This window comes from Aspergillus pseudodeflectus (assembly GCF_044049435.1).
Source record: "Aspergillus pseudodeflectus strain CBS 756.74 chromosome Unknown BJX68scaffold_32, whole genome shotgun sequence".
In the NCBI taxonomy this organism is placed as follows: Eukaryota; Fungi; Ascomycota; class Eurotiomycetes; order Eurotiales; family Aspergillaceae; genus Aspergillus; species Aspergillus pseudodeflectus.
Window position 1 is genome coordinate 213,138 of NW_027263808.1, and position 23,361 is coordinate 236,498.

At 51.5% G+C, this 23,361-nt stretch overlaps 6 protein-coding genes across 6 annotated transcripts; 3 read left to right on the forward strand and 3 right to left on the reverse strand.

The window, feature by feature from the left end:
• Nucleotides 1-4: 4 nt before the first annotated feature.
• BJX68DRAFT_268630 (AAA family ATPase midasin) lies at nucleotides 5-14,846 on the forward strand (the record flags this gene model as incomplete). Its single annotated transcript, XM_071046142.1, has 2 exons — nucleotides 5-7,960; nucleotides 8,046-14,846. 2 exons carry the CDS (start codon nucleotides 5-7, stop codon nucleotides 14,844-14,846), a joined length of 14,757 nt encoding a protein of 4,918 aa, XP_070897240.1.
• Nucleotides 14,847-14,961: 115 nt separating this feature from the next.
• On the reverse strand, nucleotides 14,962-16,455 carry BJX68DRAFT_240788 (PRCC domain-containing protein). Its single transcript, XM_071040738.1, has one exon. It carries the CDS (start codon nucleotides 16,363-16,365, stop codon nucleotides 15,073-15,075), a length of 1,293 nt encoding a protein of 430 aa, XP_070897241.1. The 5' UTR covers nucleotides 16,366-16,455; the 3' UTR covers nucleotides 14,962-15,072.
• Nucleotides 16,456-16,650: 195 nt separating this feature from the next.
• On the forward strand, nucleotides 16,651-18,702 carry BJX68DRAFT_124418 (uncharacterized protein). The gene has a single exon (XM_071036173.1). It carries the CDS (start codon nucleotides 16,878-16,880, stop codon nucleotides 17,973-17,975), a length of 1,098 nt encoding a protein of 365 aa, XP_070897242.1. The 5' UTR covers nucleotides 16,651-16,877; the 3' UTR covers nucleotides 17,976-18,702.
• BJX68DRAFT_240793 (legume-like lectin family protein) lies at nucleotides 18,033-19,891 on the reverse strand. Its single transcript, XM_071040739.1, has 6 exons — nucleotides 19,428-19,891; nucleotides 19,352-19,375; nucleotides 19,210-19,280; nucleotides 19,066-19,147; nucleotides 18,752-19,012; nucleotides 18,033-18,693 (listed from the first exon to the last, which is right to left on the reverse strand). The coding sequence occupies exons 1-6, from the start codon at nucleotides 19,536-19,538 to the stop codon at nucleotides 18,268-18,270; spliced, it is 975 nt and encodes a 324-aa protein (XP_070897243.1). The 5' UTR covers nucleotides 19,539-19,891; the 3' UTR covers nucleotides 18,033-18,267.
• A 151-nt stretch (nucleotides 19,892-20,042) lies between these two features.
• Nucleotides 20,043-20,927, forward strand: tim13 (protein translocase subunit TIM13). The gene is made up of 2 exons (XM_071040740.1): nucleotides 20,043-20,276; nucleotides 20,345-20,927. Exons 1-2 carry the CDS (start codon nucleotides 20,145-20,147, stop codon nucleotides 20,573-20,575), a joined length of 363 nt encoding a protein of 120 aa, XP_070897244.1. The 5' UTR covers nucleotides 20,043-20,144; the 3' UTR covers nucleotides 20,576-20,927.
• A 134-nt stretch (nucleotides 20,928-21,061) lies between these two features.
• On the reverse strand, nucleotides 21,062-23,185 carry pkaC (cAMP-dependent protein kinase catalytic subunit pkaC). Its single transcript, XM_071036175.1, has 4 exons — nucleotides 22,148-23,185; nucleotides 21,830-22,083; nucleotides 21,408-21,782; nucleotides 21,062-21,351 (listed from the first exon to the last, which is right to left on the reverse strand). The coding sequence occupies exons 1-4, from the start codon at nucleotides 22,880-22,882 to the stop codon at nucleotides 21,324-21,326; spliced, it is 1,392 nt and encodes a 463-aa protein (XP_070897245.1). The 5' UTR covers nucleotides 22,883-23,185; the 3' UTR covers nucleotides 21,062-21,323.
• Between the last annotated feature and the right edge of the window lie 176 nt (nucleotides 23,186-23,361).

Here is a 23,361-nt window from a genome sequence, read left to right on the forward strand (position 1 = left end):
CAGCATGGATGCCAGTCCCGCCTACGAGGGGACTCTTAACGAGTCCCAACTACTCGAACAACTCCCGAATGAGATTGCGGCCCTCATTCGCACGGCTCCCGGGACTCAGTACCTGAATGCGCTTGCAGTCGGCGCATTGAGATCAGGATACACAGAGAAGTTTTTCTACATATACGAACCGATCTTTGTTGATCTGGCCGCACGTTGGATTCTTCCCGAGTCTGGCGTTGATCAAATCCAAGTTATATCCGCATTTGCTCGAATTCTACCGCTCGCACCCCATTTACGCTCTTTCGCAAGCCAATATGCCATGTCTCGGGCTGGCCCACTGTCGGCGTTGGCTGCGCCTAATGCCTTCACTAATACGCAGATAGATGATTCTACGACTCGCACGTTACTCCTAGCGATTTTCCGTCTTCTTTCCTTCGACCTCGAAGCCTTTTCGCCCGCCATTACACCATCGCAATTACAAGTTCTTTTCCGACACGATGACCGCGTGATTCGATATCTAGCCGTACGATGCTTCTGTATATATATGCGCGCCGCCGATGCGTCTATGGAGAAAATTTTATGGACACACTGTAGCGATGATATGGTAGAGGGAGATTGGGAAGGCATCTCCATTGACTACCGGTGCCTGGGACTTTGGGAAGAGCGCCGATGGATTTCTGTGGAAAGGCAACTCCATTCTGCAAGGATCGAGAGGCCAGAATCCGACAGCCTTTCACAGGTGGAGCACCTGCGGGACTATCTCACTCCTCGAACTGCAGAAGTCTGTGGTGTGTTGATCCCACGGCAAGTTGACGCCTCGCTCACGCCGTCCTCGATTGTGAAAACAACAACGGCAGTAAAAAATCTGCGACGGATAGCGACGGCATTGGTTACGCCTGCACCAGTTCTTCTCGTCGGATTGCCGAATTCGGGGAAGACAACTCTGATCAATGATGTAGCAGCCACTATGGGCCAGGCGGAATCCATGGTAACGCTGCACTTGAACGAGCAAACGGACGCCAAGAGTCTTCTCGGGATGTATTCAACCTCTTCAACAACTGGCAGCTTTGCTTGGCAACCTGGTGTCTTGACGAAAGCTGCCAGGGAGGGTAGATGGATCTTGATTGAAGATCTAGATCGCGCCCCTTCTGAAGTTATCGGTCTCATTCTTCCCATCATTGAGAAAGGTGAGCTCACTATCGCGAGCAGAAGAGAGCGAATCAAGTGCGCAGAAGGGTTCAAGATCATCGCGACAATGAAGTCGTCCTACAATATCGCAGGGGAGGAGGTGGCGCCTAGCACGGCCGTCCTCGGAAGCAGACTCTGGAACAGAGTACCGATTGAGTCCCTCACTCTGGAGGAGGTTCAACAAGTGATTGCACAGAAGTTTCCTTTGCTCAAGTCTCGAGTACCCACCGTGATGAACGTATACGAAAGGTTGTGCTCCTCGTTCCATGGTAGCCTCGCCATCAAGAGCTCGCAGGGCCGAACTCCCGGTTTGCGCGATCTTATCAAACTCTGCAGTAGGATGCACAAGAGACTTCAGCGACTCGGTGTCAAGACAGGGTTTGAAGCCACCCCCGAGGGAACTGACGACGAGATTTTCCTCGACATCGTGGACATATTCCTTAAGTACCTACCGGACTCGACACTGTCGGATTCTTTGGCTTTAGTTGTTGCGGAAGCGCTTCAGATCTCTCCCCAGCGTGCTCGATTCTCATTGCACGAACGAACGCCAACGCTATCAGATCAAGGTAGCAACCTCATGCTTGGGAGAGAGACTTGTCACAAGGTTAAAGTGCCAAGTGGATCAATATCGAAGATGGCCGCCGCCTCTTCTCGCTTTGCAACGACGAGAGCCGCTCTCAAACTGATGGAACAAGTTGCAGCGTCAGTCGAGATGGCCGAACCTGTTCTTCTGGTTGGAGAGACAGGTATTGGTAAAACGACTGTAATTCAACATCTTGCGACCCTGATGCGGCAGAAACTCACCGTGGTCAACTTGTCGCAGCAAAGCGAGAGTACCGACCTGTTGGGCGGCTTCAAGCCCGTCAATATTCGCACGATGGCCATCCCAATGTTCGACGAGTTTACTTCCCTGTTCGAACTGACCTTCTCCGCAAAGAAGAACCAAAAGTTCTTATCTTCTATTGCAAAAAATGTTGCCAGCGGGAACTGGGTACGTTTAGTCAACCATTGGCACGAAGCTGTTCGGCTTGCCGATGGTGTTTTCAAGTCCGGTAATGGCTCCTCCCAGCCCGCTGAGGGAGAACAGCCAACAAAGAAAAGAAAACTAGACTCGCCCAAGTATCAGTTTCTCCGGCAACGGTGGGAAAGGTTTGCAGCTCAACTGAACGACTTTGAGGCGCAAGTGTCACAGGGTGACGCCAAGTTCGCCTTTGCATTTGTTCAGGGAAAGATTGTCCGTGCTTTGCGGAATGGCGAATGGGTGCTTCTTGACGAGATCAACTTGGCTTCACCGGACACGCTCGAGAACATCGCAAGTCTTTTGCATCATGGCAGTGAAGGCTCGCCGTCTGTCCTATTATCCGAAGCAGGCGATGTTGAACGTGTCTTCGGCCACCCGGATTTCCGCATATTTGGAGCCATGAACCCAGCAACAGATGCTGGAAAGAAGGATCTTCCACCAGGCCTTCGTTCTAGGTTTACAGAGTTATATGTGCAGTCGCCAGACAATGAGCTAGATGATCTCTTGGCATTGATTAAGAAGTATCTTGGAGATTTGACTCTCGGTGATTCCAGGGCTGTACCGGATCTTGCTCAGCTATATATCGAAACGAAGAAGCTGAGTAACGAAAACAAACTGACCGATGGCGCCGGGCAACGCCCACACTTCAGCATACGTACCCTTGTTCGTGCTCTTGTATATACCACTGAGCACGCGCAGGTATACGGGCTACGTCGGGCAATCTTTGAAGGTTTCTCTATGAGCTTCCTCACAGTCTTGAGTCTGGATTCTGAGAGGCTGCTGATGCCATTGCTCGAAAGGCACATTTTCAGCAACGTGAAGAATATTAGAGCCTTGCTTGGACAGACCCCTCGGCCACCAAACGATGGCAACGAATATGTGCAATTCAAGCACTACTGGATGCGGAAGGGTCACCTGGTACCCGAGGAACAGCCGCATTATATCATCACACCTTTCATCGAAAAGAACCTCAAGAATCTCGTGAGAGCGAGCTCCACGCGCCGGTTTCCAGTCTTGCTGCAAGGTCCAACATCTGCAGGAAAAACTAGCCTGATCGAATATCTCGCAAAGGTTTCTGGAAACAAATTCGTCCGTATCAATAACCATGAGCATACCGATCTTCAAGAGTACCTCGGATCATACGTGTCTGACGATGACGGAACGCTTCGTTACCAGGAAGGTATCCTGGTAGAGGCATTGAGAAATGGGTACTGGATTGTTCTCGATGAACTTAACCTTGCGCCGTCCGACGTACTGGAAGCGTTGAATCGCCTTCTCGACGATAACCGCGAACTGTTTATTCCAGAAACACAAGAGGCAGTCCACCCACATCCGAACTTCATGCTGTTTGCAACTCAGAACCCTGCAGGCCTTTATGGAGGTCGTAAAGTCCTGTCTCGCGCTTTCCGCAACCGCTTTCTTGAACTGCACTTTGACGATATCCCAGAGAGTGAACTTGAGTTCATTCTCACAGAGAGGTCACAAATTGCCCCGTCTTTCTGCACCAGGATAGTATCCGTTTATCGAAAATTATCTCTGTTACGTCAAGCAAACAGATTGTTTGAGCAGAAAAATAGTTTTGCTACTCTGCGTGACCTCTTCCGCTGGGCCCTTCGGCAAGCAGATGATCGAGAGCAGTTGGCCATCAACGGTTTTATGCTTCTGGCAGAACGAGTCAGAAACCCCCAGGAAAGAGCGGCAGTGAAAAGTGTGATTGAGGAAGTCATGAAAGTCACAATTGATGAAGAAGTTCTCTACGGTACTGCTGCGATGGACAAGCGTGCACCTAACCTACGGCAACTCACCCCTGGCATTGTCTGGACGAGGGCAATGAGAAGACTCTTCATCTTAGTTTCAACGGCGCTCGAGAACAACGAGCCTGTCCTCCTTGTAGGAGAAACAGGCTGTGGAAAGACCCAGCTTTGCCAGGCCGTTGCGGATGCTTACCAGAAACAATTAAATGTCGTCAATGCGCATGTGAACCTTGAGACCGGTGATCTTATCGGTGCGCAAAGACCGGTCAGGAACAGAGCCGCCATCGAAGACACTTTACTCAGCGATTTACGACAGCTCCTTGGTGAAACGGGAGCCGAGTCCAAGTCCTTTGAAGAGCTCAAGCAAGTCTTTGGGGCCCTCAGTTCCGAGCAGCGACGAGAGTGCAGTCCCGAGCTTCTCAGGACTATCGAAAGGAACCTTGCCCGGCTCAATGCACTGTTCGAATGGACGGACGGTAGTCTGATCACCGCCATGAAGACAGGCCAATTCTTCCTTTTGGATGAAATATCTCTTGCCGATGACTCCGTCCTTGAACGATTGAACAGCGTTTTAGAGCCTCACAGATCTATCCTTCTGGCAGAAAAGGGCCCGATCGATTCCATGGTCGTTGCGGACAGCGGTTTTCAGTTCCTTTCTACGATGAATCCTGGAGGCGACTATGGCAAACGCGAGCTTTCGGCCGCCCTTAGGAATCGAATGACTGAGATTTGGGCTCCTCAGTTGTCGGAAGACGAGGACATTCTTCCGATTCTTCAAGTGAAACTTCCCACGCAATCGGAGCACATTTCTGGTACAATGCTCCGTTTCGCGAAGTGGTTCAAGCGGACTTTCCAGGGTTCTTCTACCAACTCTCTATCGCTTCGTGATTTGTTGGGATGGGTCGATTTCGTCAATAAGTGCCAGGACTCTGACCTTCTGTTCGCGGTTGTTCAGGGTGCTGCAATGGTATTCATTGATACGCTAGGAGCAAACCCAGCGGCAATGCTTGCGACTACCCTGCACAATCTTGAGGATAACCGTAGATTATGTCTGGATAAGCTTCAGGAGCTTTTCAACGTTGACGCTGCAAGCATCTACCTGCAAAAATCTGTTATCGATGTTCAAGATCAAGCCTTGCGAGTTGGGCCATTTCGCCTCTCCATCCAAGGCGATGCACAGCCTGACCCTCAATTCATTATGGATGCCCCGACAACGATTGCCAACTCTGTACGAATTGCTCGTGGGCTGCAGTTAACGAAGCCTATTCTTCTTGAAGGTAGTCCCGGTGTCGGTAAAACCACACTTGTTACTGCGCTCGCTCGAGCCCTTGGCAAGCCCTTGACGCGAATCAATTTGTCCGAACAAACAGACCTCACAGATCTCTTTGGATCCGACGTGCCTGTTGAGGGCGGTGATGTTGGCCAGTTCGCGTGGCGCGATGCACCTTTCCTCCAGGTTATGCAGCGCGGCGATTGGGTTCTGTTGGACGAAATGAACCTGGCTTCCCAGTCTGTGCTTGAGGGTCTCAATGCTTGTTTGGATCATCGTCAAATGGTTTATGTTGCTGAGCTCGACCAGACATTCAAGCGACATCCTGACTTTGTTCTCTTTGCTGCGCAAAATCCTCATCACCAGGGAGGTGGGAGAAAGGGACTTCCGGCCTCCTTTGTCAACCGGTTTACTGTGGTCTATGCCGACAGTTTCACTGACACTGACTTGAAACGTATCTGTGCCAAACTTTTCCCCGGAAGTCCTACACAGCAAACCGAGCAACTCGTGGATTTCATCTCTCGGCTGAATGTTGCCATTGTGCAGGAAAGGAGACTAGGTGTTCTTGGTGGTCCTTGGGAGGTAAACCTGCGTGACATTCAGAGATGGCTTCAGCTCGCGGACCGAGGTAGCTTGCAAATACACACCAAAAACTTCCTCGATGTCATCATATCCCAACGATTCAGGAATGAGGAGGATCGAGAGCAAGTTCGCCGCATCTACGAGCGCGTCTTCGATGGCGTTTCGACAACTGCCAAGAGCTACTACCATAACATGACGCCGGAGTATATGCAGGTCGGGCTCGGAATTATGCGAAGGGACTCGATGCTCCAAGAGACGCCTATTCCGCATCTTGAAGTACTTCCTAGGGATCTTCCTGTCCTTGAGTCTCTTATGCTCTGCATTGAACAGTCATGGCCGAGTATTCTGGTAGGAGCTTCTGGCTCCGGCAAGACAACCTTGATAAGGAAACTTGCTGCTATGAACGGGGCAAATCTGATTGAGCTAGCTTTGAGCGCTGATACCGATACCATGGATCTTGTGGGAGGATTTGAACAACTTGACCACAACAGAGAAATATCCTCTCTCGTGCAAGACGTGTTGCTGTTCTTGCGCCGAGAAATACTCTTCAACTATTCGTCTGATACCACAAAAGTTGAATCCTCGGCCCTTGTTGAGCTCATCGAACGTTTGGAGAAACCTGGCTCATCATTGGAATCGTTATGCTCATTGCTCGAGAAACTTCACCAAATGTATCCTAACCTCGTGCTGGAACAGTTCCTCGAGAGATCGCAGACCCTATTGCGTAATTCGCAACAGGAGCATATCAAGGTTGGCTTTGAGTGGACAGAGGGTGTACTCACACAAGCTGTTCAAAAGGGAGACTGGGTTGTCCTTGACAACGCCAATCTTTGCAACCCCTCAGTTCTTGACAGATTGAACTCCTTGACTGAGCCGAACGGAGCCCTTATTCTCAATGAACAACGCACCGAGGATGGAAATGCTAGAATCATCACACCTCACCCAAATTTCAGACTTTTCTTGACCATGGATCCGCGTCATGGGGAGTTATCGCGTGCTATGCGTAACCGCTGTGTTGAAATGTGCATTTTACCACGCGAAGATGATGATCTGAGACCCTCCTTCACCCCCACATATACCAGCCAATCGTCATTATACCGTCTTCGATCCATCTGGAGTCCTGATCCGTCTGTCGCTGCTGGTGAAGTGGATGAGCGTGCCTACGAGATCCGTCTGGACCACCTATCTATAGCAGATTTGGCTTATCTTCAGCGGTCACAGCATCTCGTCTCGCCTTATTTGCGTAGTCTTGAGACGGACCAGTTCTTGAGGCTTCTGGATCGCCAAATCTCTGTCATCCACGATAACCAACAATGTCAAGCCTTTGGTACTATCAAGAAGGCAGTTGACCTTGGAGGCGTCTCCTTTGCAATTCAAGGTCATCTGCAGCCTCTCCACCCTCTGGTAAACGAGCCGCTTGCCCTGGTGTTGGAACACGATATTCCGTTTGATTCACTTATTTCATTGGCTCATATCCAAGAGTCTAAGCTTGATCTGCATCGCCTCAAACAGGCATTACTGCACGCGGAACAGTCCGGACAGCAGCTTAAACCAAGCCAGATGAGCCGCTTACAGCGATCTCTAGCCTCGAAGAGGATGCCGTCTCTCATGAAGGATACAACACAGCCAGTTGGTCGGTTCTTGGCGGATGCTGGACAGGCAGTATACGATTTCATCCAATGCTTGGATAATGATGCTCTTCAACATCACAATCCTATACCTCCTTTGCGCGCCGTCATCAACTTTTGCGCAGATATCTTGAGAATCACTGCGTCGACCGAGCTTGACGACGGGGTATTTCTCATATACCTTCAGCTTGGCAAGGGAATATGCACATCACTGGCAGAACTAGGTGATGGCTTTATTTCGTTAGCCACTGCCTTCTCCAACGCGCTTCAACGGTTCCACGAAAATTGGGCCCTGACCACGGGGCTTAGTATGCAAAGGCTTTGGGAATCATGGAGGCCAGTGACACCCTCAAGCAGAGGCCAATTGGCTTCAATGTTGGAGCTCGAGAAGGTTGCGTCTGAATTCATGCAGGTTGCGACTCGGACTAGCCTCAATCTGTCCCAGTTAAGTCAAGTACGGAACTCTTTGGTTGAGGCTCAAAGATCTATTCTGTTAGAGGGTGCCGATGAAGGGAGTCTTGTGCAAGTAAGTGTCAATCCTCTTACGGTTGGGTTGATTACATAACATTACTGGCCGCTGTTTGAGATATCTTCGTACTAATAACTAGCAGAGCCTCAAGCAGACCGTGGTAGACTTGGCAAGTGTAGTACGAGCATCTGATTTGGCTCAAAGCCCGTACTTCTCCAACGAGTTTGAAGTGCTATGCCAATATCATGATATCGCCATTTACAGCCGGGGAGTCCCAGTCGCTCCGAACAACACTCGATCCGTTCTAGCTTTACTAGCCGGCCGTCCAGCTCAACCTCTGAACGCGTCGAATTTGCAAAGTCAAGTTCCAACCATTCTTCATCGGCTGTCACTGTTCTCTGGTTACCAAGGAAATCCAGACTCTGGAACTGCTGCCAGCGGGACAGTGTCCCTGGCACTACTGCAGAAGTTAGCATTGGTTGATCGTGCTACCCTCGGACAGATGGACGCTGTCGAGGTTGAGAAACAAACTCTCTCCCAGGCTCTGGCTTTAACAACTCGGGAGATCGGATTGGATCAGCTCAAGCTTCTCAGACGCTTGCTTTCGGAGCTGACCGCGGAGCTGGTAGAGGCCCACAAAGAGTTCTTCGATCCGCAGTCCTTCGAGCAGCTGATTACTCTCCTGCGTTTGGCAGGGAAACAAGACCTACCAGCCAGCTTGCTCTCCTTGAACATTCGCCTAGCACGGAACTTGCCTAGTGATCACTACTTCAGAGCCGTTGCCAACAAAACACTACCTAAGCTCGTCACGTCGCTTTTGACCAGATCTACGGGTGAAGACGCTGTGCAGGATACGGCTAGTGCACTGGTGCAATTATCAGTAATACTTCTTTGGCTTTTCGTTCCTGATAAGCCGTTTGATCCTTCGTTGAGCCTCGTTGTACAGAGAGAACGACACAATCAACGTGTTGCTGAGCTCACCTCGAAGGCCGATGCTATCTCAAGGTTTGAGCGACTTTTCTCCGGACAGTCTACCAATATCCGTCGGGAAATCGCACAAGCGCAGCTGCGAAACCTTGGTGCAGCTCCTCCTCCATCTTCCGTTACACGGCCGGAAACGTCGGAGATTGGCCTCCTCAATGGTGAATTCGCAAGTGTTATCAAGTCTGTCCTGCTCAGGAAGCCGGAGAAGCTGATTACGGCGACTGCGAAGACAGCCGAGAACGAGCGTATGAGGAACCTTGTGCGTGATAATATTGAGCAGTTAAGCAAACGCTTGAGCACGAACTACAGATCCTATGACGATATCACTATTCTAGTAGTTCGTTTCCTCCACATGCTTGACCTTGGTCTTTCGCTGGTTCACACCTCTGACGCTGCTTCGGGTGACATGGCTATCCTGCGGACTATCTGTCAGCGCACGCCTTTCCTTGGAGGTAACAAGCCACCGATTTCATCATCCGAGAGTGACTTCGTTGGACATAAGTCCAGACATGCAGTGGAGATGTCGTTCCACGAACTATCATCTCTTGAGGTGGCAGAAACCGTGGAGCCTGGTGTTTTGCAAACCAGGGCTGGACGGGATTCTTTCTTCCGCATTGCCGAACAGTTCAATTATCTGTGGAAGACACGATTGAAAGAAGATCAAGAGGAGCACGCGCGCAAGAATGAAATGTATCATTTCAAGGGCTCATGGGAAGACGAAGAAGAAGTCGACGCAAGCGAATTGAACCAGCTCTTCCCCACGTTTGAAGACAGTGTTGATGAAGATACCATGTTACCGAACGCAATCGACCCCAAGGACATCTCCGTCCGACTGGCTGAACTTCACTCCAAGCTATTCGAATCTGCAGACAGCGCACGGGTGCTGTCAGACTACGTTAAGCAGTCTGCTACATTACTAGGCTCGATTTGGTCTAAAGACGGCGCGTCTTCGGCACATATACACCCCAAAGAGCAACTTTCTGCCATTTTCTTACTGCTGGAAGATGACATTGGCAAGCGAACCACGACTTGTTCGAAAAATTACAATTTCTACACGGATCAGAATTTGGCGGAGGCGAAGAAGCTGCTTTCTCTGACGCGCTCGACCCAGGCTCGATTCGTTCAAATTCAAAAGGCCTGGCCGGACCATGCAGTACCTGCCGATGTGATCTCGTACTGCAAGGAGATTTATCAGTTCAAACACACTGAGCCCGTCGCAAAGTTCCTGACAAAGGTCGAAAAGCTTCATTCTCTTGTGCACGAATGGCAACTGGTTGCCAGTCGAGAGTATTCCGCGGCGACGTACTACGACGAGATCACGAGCATGATCATCTCTTGGCGTCGATTGGAACTGTCAACATGGGCTAAGCTTCTAGACCTGGAGAAAGAGAAGTGCGACCAGGACGTTAGTTCATGGTGGTTCATTGCCTTTGAGGCCTTGATTAGGGCTCCGATCCAGATTGCAGAGTCCGGCCAAGAAGATCTTAGCGAGCACGTTCGGGGGGTGGTCGCGACTCTAGAACAATTTACCCATTCAACCACATTGGGACAGTATAGCGAGCGCCTGCGGCTGATCAAGAACTTCCGGTCCTTCCTCCAGCTCTTCGTTCAGGACTACTCGCAGCTCAAGCAATTAGTGTCTGCGCTTGACAATTTCCTTCAGCACTACGCCCAATTCGAGCCTGCGGTCCATAAATTGCTTGTCGACAAGAGAACTGCCCTTGAACGGGATATCAAAGAACAGATTCAGCTTGCCAGCTGGAAGGATACCAACATTGTTGCTTTGAGAGAAAGCGCCCGCCGTTCCCACGTGAAATTGTTCAAACTGGTCCGCAAGTATCGTGCAGTCCTGTCGCAGCCCGCTGAGCAGATCCTGAGCCAAGATATGCCCGACAAAGATGATGTAGCCGTTCCTACGATCCCCGACTTGGCTACATCCCCCTCAAGTATACCAGAGGCTCTGGCCCTATGCGAGCAAAGAGGCACCGTTTGGTCAAGTCGACCTCCGAGATTCACGAATCAGGAAGGAACAGTCAAAAGTATGATGCACATTTATACGTCAATCTCGACCGAGTTCGATGTCGGCGAAGATATGAGCGGATTTGTCCAGTATTTCATCGAAAGTATCAACGAATTCAGGATCCAGACTCCTAAGGTCTTGACCGAAGATAACAAGACGGACGTTCAGCACCTCAAGGGCCAGAAGCGTCGCTTCTATGCGGATACTCTGCGCCATCTCCTCGAGATTGGTGTTAAGCGTAATGCTGGCACATTTTTGATCGAATCACAAGCCACCGTTGCTCAGGTTCTCGCTACCAGCCCCTCTCTTCAAGCTCATTCTGCGGTATCTCAATTGGTTGGAAATTGCGATGTGTATTTCCACAGGCTTCTAGACCTGCTGCCCCGTGCCCGACAAGCGTCACGTTCATACTCCGAGGAACTCAGTAACGTGGAAGTGTCAAGGAGTCTAGGATCTATGGAACATCTTTTGTACATGATCAGGAAGCAGAGAACGGCCGTTGCTCCAGCGCTGGCAGACTTGGGGTCACTTCGTGCCACTCTTGACAAGGTTTCAAATCTCTGGCGATCTGGGGCGTCTTCTATTGTCAAGTCTGACTCACAGTTCGTGAGTGGAAAACAGCAGCTGGCAACAGCAGTTGCATGGCTCGCTCCAACTCTCGGACTGGCCTCAACAGTTGTGGGACTGCACTCTAAATTCTCCGAGATCGCTTCACTGGATATATCCAAGGGATTGCAAGCCTGGAAAGCTACGTTCGATCGTCTTCGACAAGCTATCAAGCACCTTCCTGAACTACCTGAAGGAGTTACAGCGAAGCTACATCAACACACTCTGGACGACGCAGCCTCCTCCATCGCTCAATTCAAATCTGATATTTCGAGATGGAGACAAGAACGCCCTGATCTCACTTTCATTCTGGATCAAATACTTCCTTGGGCGAATGTGAAGGCCGAAGCCGCTGGATCGGGAACGGATTCAAACGCATTGGCAATTGAAGACTTTGACTCGAGTCTTACTGCCGCTGCTGACAAGATCCTAGTCAGCCTGCAAAAACTGAAAGAAGTCCCGGCATTGATTACCTCGACCGGCTCTCTTGCCCGAAGCGATGAATTCTTCACGAGAGCTATAAAGTCAACGCATCTCAACGATATAACCAAGGCGCTTGAAGCCATCCTACAAACACTGAGTGCGGTTCAGAATACCGATAATGGCCTTCCCTTCGCAGTTGCGTTGTTGACGAGCTTGTTGCCCATCATGAATAAGTATTACGATATCAGCCAAGACATCGTGGGCCGTTTCCTGCGAGTACACCGAGAGACTTGCAAGATGTCATACGTTTTGGCCAAGTCATTTATCCAGGTTTCATCCGAGGGCTTCTGCAGCCCGCACGAAGAGTCGACTGACGAAGGCCAGACTGGCAAGTTGGAAAGTGGAACAGGCCTTGGCGAGGGCGAAGGAGCTGAAGATATAAGCAAGGATGTGGGAGATGACGAGGACTTGTCCGAGCTCGCGCAACAGGAGCAGAAGGAAGGTGCGGGAGATGACATGGACAAGTCTAAAGACGCTGTCGATATGGACCAGGAAGACTTGCAAGGAGAGACTGGCGAGAATGAAGATGCAGAAGAGGAAGAGAAGGATGAAGACGGGGAGGAGGAGGAAGAAGGTGATATGGATGAGGAGGTAGGCAGCGTCGACCTAGATGCATCAGCCGTTGATGAGAAGATGTGGGATGGTGGCCACGATGAACAGCAGAAGGAGACGGAGAATGAAGAAGGCAAAGGAGTTTCCGAATCGGATCAGCAAGCAGCTGCGCCTGAACAAAAGGAAGCTGAAAAGGGCGAGGAAGGTGAGAAGGAAGGGGAAGGCGAAGAGGAGGAGGAGGAAGAAGAGGGCAACGAAGAAGAGGCACCTGATGATGAAGGCGAGGCTGTTGGACGCGAAGATATGGATGTCACGGATCCTCAAGCTCAGGAACAAGAAACTTTGGATCTCCCCGAGGAGATGCAGCTTGATGGCGATGAAAAAGGCATGGATGATGAAGACTTTGGAAGTGACGACGGCCTGGATGATCTTCCAGATGCGCCTGCTCCAGATGATGAACAGATGAACGAAATGCAGGAAAACAATGCCGAAGAGGAGGATCCTGCAGATCAGGCAGGCGAAGAGCAAGAAGGCGATCAAATGGAGGAAGGGCCCGAAGAAGAGAAAACCAACGAAGGCGAGAGAGAGGAGGAGACGCAGGAGCCAGGCGAAGAGCCTGAAGAACAGCCAGAAGACTTCTTGACTCAGAAGGATGAGAATGAGGCAGCAGGAGAAGAAGTCGCCCCTAGCGAAGCCGTCAATGGCGGGCTCGGCGCTGAACAGGACCAAAACCAGGAGAAGGGTGCTTCTGGCACCGCACAGCAACAAGATGGCTCTACCGATCCGTCCGTCGAGCCGAATCAGCAAACGGGTGCTGCCAAGGAAGGCGAAGAGAACGAGAGACATAGGGATGCCGGAGGCGCCGATGATGTCAACCAAGAGGATCCTCAACTACAAGCCTTCAAGAAGCTAGGCGATGTCCTCGAGCAGTGGCATCGCAGGCAGAAGGAGATCATGAACGCATCAAAGCAAGAGGAAGGAGAAACGGACGAACCCTTGCCCAAGGATACCGAAATGGGCGATGCGGATTTCGAGCATCTGGCGGACCAAGACGACGTCGCTGATACCCAAGCACTTGGACAAGCCAGCGAAGAACAAGCCAAAGCTCTCGATCAGAACAAGGGGGTTGAATCGGACGTCAAACCTACTGACCAAGAGATGCTCCCTGACGCGTCAGATGAACCTCAAGATCTTCCTGCCAATGAACTCGAGGATGCAATGCAACTAGAACACGAACGTGCGCCTACAGACAACCAAACCGCCGGAGCATTCATCCCAGGAACCTCGAGCGCTCAGGAGCTTTCAAACGAGGCTCAAGCTCAGCTTTCGGAAACCGAAGAGCTAAACGAAGTCGATTCGCATCTCGCTGCCATCCACCTTTCCTCCACCCTGCCCCCTCTGACACCCCGAGACGAAGCTCAGCGTCTCTGGTCAAACTACGAGTCCGCCACCAACGCCCTTTCCCTGTCCTTAACAGAGCAACTCCGCCTAATCCTCGCGCCAACCCTCGCAACAAAGCTCCGCGGCGACTTCCGAACCGGGAAGCGCCTCAACATCAAACGGATCATCCCCTACATCGCCTCGCAGTACAAGCGCGACAAGATCTGGATGCGCCGCTCCGTTCCCTCAAAGCGAAACTACCAGATCATGCTTGCCGTCGACGACAGCAAGTCCATGCTCGAGAGCGGGAGTGGCCAGCTGGCCTTCGAAACTCTCGCCCTCGTCGCAAAATCCCTCAGTATGCTCGAAGTCGGCGATCTCTGTGTCCTCGGCTTCGGCGACGAAGATCACGTCCGCGTTGCCCACGAATTCGGCAAGCCCTTCTCTTCCGAGGCCGGTGTCCAGGTCTTCCAGCACTTCAGCTACCAGCAAACAGGCACAAACGTGCGCAAGCTAATCGCCGACTCGATCGCCCTCTTCCGCGAGGCGCGCTTCAAGCAATCCCCCGCCGGCGGCGGCGCTGACCTGTGGCAACTTGAACTCATCATATCCGATGGTATCTGCGAAGACCACGAGACCATCCGGCGTCTTGTCCGTCAAGCGCAAGAAGAACGCATCATGATCGTCTTCATTATTGTCGATGCGCTCAAGGGCAACTCGATCCTCGACCTTACGCAGGCAAGCTTCGAGCCGGATACGGAGAGCGGAACCGGTGAGATGAAGTTGAAGATGAAGAGGTATCTCGAGGGTTTCCCATTCCCTTATTATCTTGTTGTTCGTGATGTGCGCGAACTGCCTGCTGTTTTGGCTACCGCGCTGAAGCAGTGGTTTGCGGAGGTTGTGGATGTGTCTTCTTAGATTGCATCTGTGCCCAGTATAGTAGGGCTTGCATATTGGCGTTTGGGGGGTTTTGAAAAGCATTATTGGTTGTTTGTAAATAGTTATGTGATTGTATGATATAGATCTCATAGAATACGTTCAGTTTATTCAATTCTTGTTTATCTAAGTTTAGTAGCTCCTGAACCCAAAACCGTATGTATGCTCAATTTGCCACTCAAGGATATAGATAAACGATAAATTGAAATTACCACCCATATCTAGCACCAGCCTCCTTCTTGTTCCTCTTTCCAGACGCAAAGCTCTCCTCCAACGCTTCCTTCTGTGAGCTCGCCGCATTGACCAACTGTTGCAGCGTGTGCTTGCCAGGAGCAATAGCGCGAACCGGATTGTGCTGAGTCGCAGCCAAATCCTTGTGCGCCATCTCCTGGTTCGCAGCGTACTCCGCATCTGTGTTGAAGTGAAGAATCCGCGACTTGGAGGCGTCTGCATTCCGACCGAATAACTGGCGGCGCTGAGAACGGGAAAGGTTCAGATCGTCGGCGATGTGATCTAATGTTTGCGCTGAGGGCGCTGCTGTTTGTGACGTGGAGGGAATAGACTCTGCTTCTGGCGTGGGCCCTGCTGCCGGTGCGTCTTCATTTGCCGTGTATATCAATGGTTCATATGTTGATCCCGGTGCGGCACCTGGCACCTCTGGAACTGTCGCTTCCTCTGATGAAAGCGAGAAAAGGCTAACCTTCGGTTTCGGAGCAGAGGGAGGGGGCGCAACAGGGTTCTGTGCTTGACCCGGAGGCTGCGATACCGATTGAGCGCCTCCTACACCTCCAATGCCTTCTTTAACCTCCTTCGCAACAGGCGGCGGTATAATCGTAGCCATCGTCTTCTTCTTCTTCTGTCCGGACCTAGCCACGGATAACGGCTTGAACATCATCGGGTTCCCCTTGAGCACCACCTCCTCCGTCTTCTTCTCCACCTTCGGCGAATCAGCACCATCCTCCCCACGTAAACTCCCCGCCTTCGGGATTGTAGACTCATCATCTCCCTCTCCATCTCCATTCCCACCAGAACTACCACCACCCAACTCCGCAAACGCCATCTCCTTCCTCATCTCCTCATCCGCCCCGCGATCAAACCCAGGCGCAGCACCCGTCTTCAAACTAAACACCTTCCGCTGACCTGCCGCACCACCAGCAGCCTTCTTCTCCTGCTCTAAAGCGGCATTCGTCCGTTTCGGCGCCGGGAGGAACGAGTTAAAGCCGGCGAATGCGCCGCCTTTCCCGCCTCCTATCCTAGGCTTTTTCCGGGCCGGACCGTCTGCGTCCGTGTGGGCATCCGCATCTGCGTTCTCGGGTTTTGTATCTGGTAAGGCGACGCGGATTTTGCGGGGGTTCGTGCGGTCGACGATGGTGGTGGGTTTTGCGGATTGCGTTGGTGGTTTCGAGGTTGTTGTTTTTTGAGCTGTCGATGTGGTGGCAGGGGGCTGGTCTTCGGGCTCGGAGTTCGAGGCTTCTGAGTCTGAGTAGGCGACTAGGACCATGGTTGTATACTTTGTTTTGTATAAGTGGGTGATTTAGATGAAGGAGATTGAATGCGAGATGCGATGGGGCTTGCTGAGGCGAAAGTTGGGCGAAGAGTGTGCCAGCGTCACAGGCTGTTCTTTCGGTGTAATTTATTTCACTTATCTTATCTGATGATCAGTGATGTCATACGCCGAGAGTTAGGTCTTCACAAAGCTCGAGATTGCCAAATTCCGAGGCTAGATTCTTTTTTTGAGCAAAGCTGCAAATATATGACACTTTATGCCCTTACTTTATAACCTAAATCTGCCTGGTTCTCCGAGTTTTGTGAGTGAGAGTGAACATGGTCCTTCAGACAAATCTTACTAGCTCGGTATCAAAGTTGCCGCTATATTACAAGGCACCTCGAAGTTCTTTCCAAGTTCCCACCTCGTCTTTCTTAACCTAGCAATATCTTTCAACAAAGCCAACAATGTCCTTACTCAAGCCTCACGAGAGCTCGTCTCCTACAATCTAACTTCCTATATCGACAATGGATCCTGAAGACAGCCCACCTCAACCCGCGCAATCAGATCCCACATCTACACAGCCTAACCCCGACCCGACTTCAAATTCACAGAGTCCGGATCCCTACACAACGCGCACAGAGAAAAGAAAAGGCAAATTCCGCTTCAAAACCAAACACTCCTCCTCTCGCTCCTCCCGCCACGACTATCATAGATCTCACAAAGATAGAGACCGTCACCATGGCCACCGCAGCAGCAGCCATCACCGCCGCTCCAAACGCCGCAAACATCGCACTCCATCCCCCTCTTCAGCGCCGGGCCCCGGCCCCGGCCCCGGCAACGCCCCTCTAAGCCCCAACACAGCATTCCGAGAATCTCTCTTCGACGCACTAGGCGATGATGAAGGGGCCGCCTTTTGGGAATCTGTTTACGGCCAGCCAATCCCGGCTCCGCCTTCCGGGGGTGACTCTCGAGGACCGCTAGAGCAAATGGATGAAGAGGCGTATGCGTCCTATGTGCGGGGCGAGATGTGGAAGCGTACGCGCGAAGGGATGCTTGAGGAGGCGGAGCGGATGAGGGCGGAAAAGAGGGCCAAAGTTAAGGCTGAAAGAGAGGCTGAGAGTGCGAGGGAGAGGAGGGCATTTGAGGATGCGATGGAGGGGGCGTTGAGGAGAGGGAGGGAGAGAAAGAAGATGAAGGAGGTTTGGAAGGGGGTCTGGAGGGAGTATGTTGAGTCTTGGGAGAGGGTTGAGAATGCGGTTCGAGGTGGGAAGGAGGGTGGGGAGAGCAATGGTGAGGATAGGAGTAAAGGCGGAAAGTGGCTGCGGGAGTTGTTGTTTTGGCCTGTGCAGAGTGGTAGGCGGAGGGATATCTCTAAGGAGAATGTGGAGGAGTTCATGAGACGCGCTCCGGTGACTGCGTGGACGTCTGATCGTCGTACTGGGAGTAGTGAGGCTGCGCCAGAGGACCTCTTCGTGACTACGCTCAAAGCGGAACGAGTTCGGTGGCACCCGGACAAGATTCAGCATCGATATGGATCATTGGGCAATGACGAGACTGTTATGCGGAGTGTTACCGAGGTCTTCCAAATCGTCGATACTCTCTGGAACGAGGCGAAGAGATAATATTTGCATTATTGGCGCTGGCGTTGGGTTCGAGACAGATACCCTTTTTATGATACCCGGTCTGAATGGATCTTCTTATTCATATACATGGCACTTTTGACTCGTTGATAGAAACCGAAGTTACGCGTACATCATGGCTATGCAAAGCAAGGATATAGAGATGGAAGCATAAATATAGAGCAGAGCGAAGACAACTGGTCGGAAGTGTTTTTGTTATTTTCCCGTTCATATGTGAAACTGAAATCCAGATCACCACCCATCAAATTCGCCTTCAATTGTGAGGCCCCACCACTTAAAATCGTGAATAGCGAGTCCTCGACCTATACGCGACCCACCCAGCATATCCACCCACAACGACGACAATGAAAATGAACACCTTGATGAAGAACCACGACCAGCCTCCAGACTCCTTGCGGGGCTTAGGGCGGGGCCTCTCAGCCTGGCGGGGTGGAGCCGTCTTTCCACCTCCCGCGACGTTGTAGAGGTTCTGCGCCTTGACGGAGATGATGTCGTGATTGTCGCTCAGCTCGCCGGTTTCGGCGGAGAAGCCGAGGTATGCGACAGAGGGGATGGCGATGTTGGTTTCGGGGGCGGTCACGGTGAAGCAGTTTGTCCAAGTGCCTTCGGACTTGTATTGGAGGTCTAGGGTTAGGGATTTGTCCTGGAAGTAGGTCAGGCGGGCCTTTGTGGGAACGGAGGTGGTGCGGAGACCACGGGCCTAGACATTTGTTAGTTTTGGGGGCTGACACCTAATGTATGGTTTGCAGCGGACGTACTGAGCAACCGGCCAGTTCGTTGGCCTTGCCGTCGTGAGCTTGGTCGTAGCTGGTCTTTCCATCACCCATCATAGCCATGACGTAAGGGAAAGAGGTGCCGGGGCGGTTGTTCTTGTATGTGTCGAAGAAGATACCAAGACCCTCAAAGTTATCTGTTGAGCCAAAGACAGGGCCTTGTGTCGCGCGCTGCTTGGTGAGCCACATGGCGAAACCATCGCCGTGCAGGTTCCCCTCTCCATGGATCTGGAATTCGAACTCAATCTGTTGTACCGAATTCAGTGCCTGTCAACTCTCTCAGTGCCAGTTGTACTGACCTCCCAGTTTGTCGCGGTTAGAGGGACTCGGGAGAAAATCCATCCTTGCTGCGATGGTCGATCCGAGGTGAGGCGGATGTATCTGGACTGCCCTTAGCTCGAGGTCCTTCAATGACAGCATACGTGGATGGCGGGGGTACGTACTTGTCGGCGCGAATCACTGTATCACCACCAAAATCGAACCAGCGGCTTTGGAAGTCTGAATCCAAGTATGGCTGTGCCAAAGTTAGCAGGGGCCGAGGTAGTCCCACGGGGTGGGATTGCGCTGCTAGGCAGATAAACGTACGGGAGAGAGACTGTGAGTTCGTAGCTGCATGTAACAATTAGCTAGTTGAAATATATCCTAATGAAAGCATACATACAGGAATACTCTTGACGCTCTCATCGCCTTCATACGCATTGACCGCCGGCACGGCCGTAAGGCCAGCTAGGCACAATAGCGTTGAAAGCCGCTGCAGCAGCATTGTTTTCATAAGACAGTCGCGAATAACGCAAAAGATCGTAGACGAAAGATTGAAATATAACGATAGACTAGGGAATCGCAGAGAACAAAGTGGCGTGAGTCAAGTCGCAAAGACTCAATGTCACCAGGACATTCACAGGCTTGTAGGCTGAAGCTGGTGTATACCTCCCTCCACACAAGGGATCAACAGCGGAGTAAACCGAGATACGGGAGCTTCGGCGGAGGAAATCGGGGGTTAGTCGACAGTGAAAGCAAAGACCAAAGGAGGGAAATACTGTGTCGTCGAGAAAAGAATCGCACAAGGAAAAGAACAAGGGCAGTCGGGAAGAATGGGGTAGAGAACTGGACAGATCAGAGACCAAGCTTCGAGGTTCAACCACACATCATCCACAGCCTGAGGACTTAGGTGTCCACTTGGCCTATGCTGTGGCTGTATCTGTGGCTGTGCATCATTACAGGCGCCGAGCGGAGCGGCGGAGGAGCACCAGCCACACTTTTCGCCGGAGTTAACCATCGAAGATCCTGTCGGCATCATTCCTCCAGCAACAAGCTTGACATTACATTTCTCCCGATAAATAATCTATCTGCCTTCTCGGACGAATAACATATAATCAAAATGGCTCTCTTCGGTTCCTCCTCCAGCGCGGCCCCCGCCACCTCCTCCCCGGAACAGCAAGAGATCAAAACCGCCATCGTCAAGCAGCTCCAAGCCGAAGCTGCCATGGCCAATGCCCGGCAACTTATCGGCGTACGTACCCCTCAACTCTAGGGCTAACTCAGGAGCTTTACAGGCTTGGTAACTAACTTCTCTAACAGAAAGTCAACGAACACTGCTTCGACCACTGCGTGCCCTCGCCCGGCTCGACCATGACCCCCGGAGAGTCAAGCTGCCTGTCCTCGTGCATGGAGAAGTACATCTCGCTCTGGAACGTCACCAGCAAAGCATATCTCAGCCGTGCCTCGGCCGAAAGGAAGAACAACGGCATTGACACAATTGCGATGAACTCATTGGCTACTGGTGGACCGGCGCCCCAGTCAAGTCTGTAAAGACGAGGCCGGCTGATTTGATGAGCGGAGGTGGATGTCTTGATATGTTTGAGTAGCATAGGGCAATATTGGCGGTGACAATGTATGATTACGGATGGAAGAAGCTGTGTATTCAACCGGGCTAGATTGGGAATGGGCGAGGACTGGTGTTTTGGGCTTGCAGTCACGTTGCGCTGTAACTGTCTGTGGACCAGAGATGTCTTGCTCTGGATGGTGGTTACCATGAGCCTGATGAACGATCTACTTTTTATGCAAGGGAAACTAAAATGTATTTACATAGAATATACACTCTCCTAGCAATAGTCCAGAGGAGACAAGACCCCCAAAATACCATCGCCATATCTGCAAAATATCCAGGAAGCTTTATATGTCAGCCCACGGTCTTTGAAGACACAATAGCCCAGATACACCCAATCAATCCCACCTGAATGAGGTAAGTAAGCAGATCATCAAGAAAGTGGCCTTTGTAGAACGAAAGAAGACAAGGCCGATACGCTTTTGACGAGAATCAAAGACCAGGGACGACCCTAGTAGCAGGTTTATTTTTCTGAACAACGCTCAACTTCATTCGACCAGCGATAAAAACCGACAGATGGAAGCCTCAACTTCCAGTCAACATTACGCCGTCCAAAATTAGGCTCCACACTCCACACTCCACACGCCTCCCATTATGGACTAGGATTCTTCAGTTCTAACCGGAGAGCCGTTCTTACGTGAGGTATTATCGCATCATCACTCATCAGATGCACTAGAAGTCCGGGAACAAATGGCCGTGACTATGACCGTGCGAGTTAGCGGGCGGTTGTACAGATACCCAGGGGAAGGGACTTACAGATCCTCCCCACTCTGGCCATAGGGCTCTGCCTCTTCTTGGTAGTTCTCGTACTGGCTTGCGTCTCCTTGTCCTCCTCTGATAGGGGGTACATATGGCGCATCAATCTCTTTCCTCAGCAACCTATCCCAGGTAACTTCGGCAAACCAAGGGTGGTTCTTGATATCCTCAGAGCCGCCGTGCAGGTTACCCAGGCGCTTGGTGAGGTCCGCTGTTATCAATCTCGAAAGTAAATCGACGGCATCAGGAAGAAGATATGGAGGGAATTTTATCCTGCCCTGAAGGATATTTTGATAGATCTTAACGGGCGACCCCTGGTCCCAAAACGGTGTAAAGCCGCAAAGCATCTCGAAGATCAGGATTCCAAGAGACCACCTAGACTGATTAGCAGGCGAAGCAAGCATGGGCAATTGAGATTTTACCAATCAACAGATTTATTATAGCCTTTGGAGGCTACGACTTCTGGGGCAAGGTAATCGGGTGTCCCGCAGAGAGTCCAGGTGATATCAGGCACCTCCTTAGCAAACCCGAAATCGGTGATTTTCAGGTGCCCATGACGATCTAGAAGCAAGTTCTCTGGCTTGAGATCTCTATAAATGATGTCCAACGAATGAAGGTATTCTAGCGCAAGGGTGACCTCGGCAGCATAGAACTTGGCGACAGGATTGGGAAATCGCTATGCATTGTCCAACATTAGCCCATCTGCCCAGCCAATGGCTAGAGCAAAGAAGGAAACTCACTTGAGACTTTCTAAGTAAGCTAAATAATTCTCCGCCCTCCACAAAGTCCATGACCATATAGAGGTTCCGTGAGTCTTGCCATGTACCCCACAAAGTGATCAAGAACGGATGCCGAACGCGATTGAGCATGCGTCGCTCGTCATTCGTGTGCTCAATTTGCTTCATTTTAACAACTTGCGCCTTCTTCAAGACTTTGATCGCATAGAAGCGGTGGTTGTGCTTCGATTGCACGAGGTGGACACGTCCAAAACTCCCCGTGCCAAGGGTCCGCTGAATTGTGAAGTCATCGAGGGTATATTTCCCCTTGGTAGTACGCTCCGTCCGAGCTACTTGAGGGGTATTTTGTTGCGACGGGTGAATGATGTTCTGTATGCTGGCGGCATTGCCATGCTGCTGGTGGCCGGAATTCGAGTGTGCGGAAGTAGTGGGCTGCAGTGCGGGGGATTGCATGGAGGCGGTTTGGGGGTCGGCAGGTTTGCTGGCTGAAGACTGATTGGACTGTTGCTGGGCGAGCTGAGAAGCAGAATTGGCAGAGTTTGCCGAGTTATTGGAGGGCTGATGGGTGTCGTGGTGGTGATGATGGTGAAAGAGGTGGTGGTGGTGGTGATTGTCTTCGGCAGCGATTGGTGACGTCGGCGTGTGGCCAGTCGTGGTGGAACCAGCCTGGAGCTCCTTGGAGAGGGTCTGCGAATCCTTCGTTCGCCGTTTCTTCAAGAGCCCTCCGAGAGTAGGCATCGGAAAGATTAAATTCGAGGCAAGGCACAGGCTATCAGCATACGGACGCTGGGCTTTGCTCGTTGCAGGACGAGGATGTGGATGAGGCTCGTATCAGTCGGCGTTTCGGATACGACAGAGCTGCCCCGGAGGAGTAGTACTCTGTAGCACGACTTATTAAGTACTCGAAGTGGACAAAGGACAGGGCGGCAGACGCAGAGCTGCGAGCGGAGACGAGGAGGAGATGGTAAGCCTGAGACAAGCAGGAAACGATCGAGGGCTGAAAGAGCTGCAGCAAGCGCAGAAAGCAAGAAGCAAGAAGCGGGGTCTGAGCAGGTGGGATTCTTTGCGTCAACATGAATTATCATCCATCCTCCGTCGTATTATGGTTTGATCCACCGTCCAACAGGAGCTATCCTCTGTTAAAGTGGCCCTTTCATTGGCGCTCCTCGGGGAAAACCATCCTTTGTTCAAGGTCCTTTTGCTACTCGTCCTCGAGT

Bases quoted from the DNA above. Each gene is read 5' to 3' on its own strand.
- pkaC (XM_071036175.1), bottom strand. From the start codon at position 22,882: ATGCCTACTCTCGGAGGGCTCTTGAAGAAACGGCGAACGAAGGATTCG. The intron at 22,084-22,147 runs GTGAGTTTCCTT...GACAATGCATAG, and splicing joins GCTTACTTAGAAAGTCTCAA to CGATTTCCCAATCCTGTCGC. The intron at 21,783-21,829 runs GTAAAATCTCAA...TAATCAGTCTAG, and splicing joins TATAATAAATCTGTTGATTG to GTGGTCTCTTGGAATCCTGA.
- tim13 (XM_071040740.1), top strand. From the start codon at position 20,145: ATGGCTCTCTTCGGTTCCTCCTCCAGCGCGGCCCCCGCCACCTCCTCC. The intron at 20,277-20,344 runs GTACGTACCCCT...CTTCTCTAACAG, and splicing joins ATGCCCGGCAACTTATCGGC to AAAGTCAACGAACACTGCTT.
- BJX68DRAFT_240788 (XM_071040738.1), bottom strand. From the start codon at position 16,365: ATGGTCCTAGTCGCCTACTCAGACTCAGAAGCCTCGAACTCCGAGCCC.
- BJX68DRAFT_240793 (XM_071040739.1), bottom strand. From the start codon at position 19,538: ATGAAAACAATGCTGCTGCAGCGGCTTTCAACGCTATTGTGCCTAGCT. The intron at 19,281-19,351 runs GTACGTTTATCT...ACTTTGGCACAG, and splicing joins GAACTCACAGTCTCTCTCCC to CCATACTTGGATTCAGACTT. The intron at 19,148-19,209 runs GTACGTACCCCC...AGGGCAGTCCAG, and splicing joins ACAGTGATTCGCGCCGACAA to ATACATCCGCCTCACCTCGG.
- BJX68DRAFT_124418 (XM_071036173.1), top strand. From the start codon at position 16,878: ATGGATCCTGAAGACAGCCCACCTCAACCCGCGCAATCAGATCCCACA.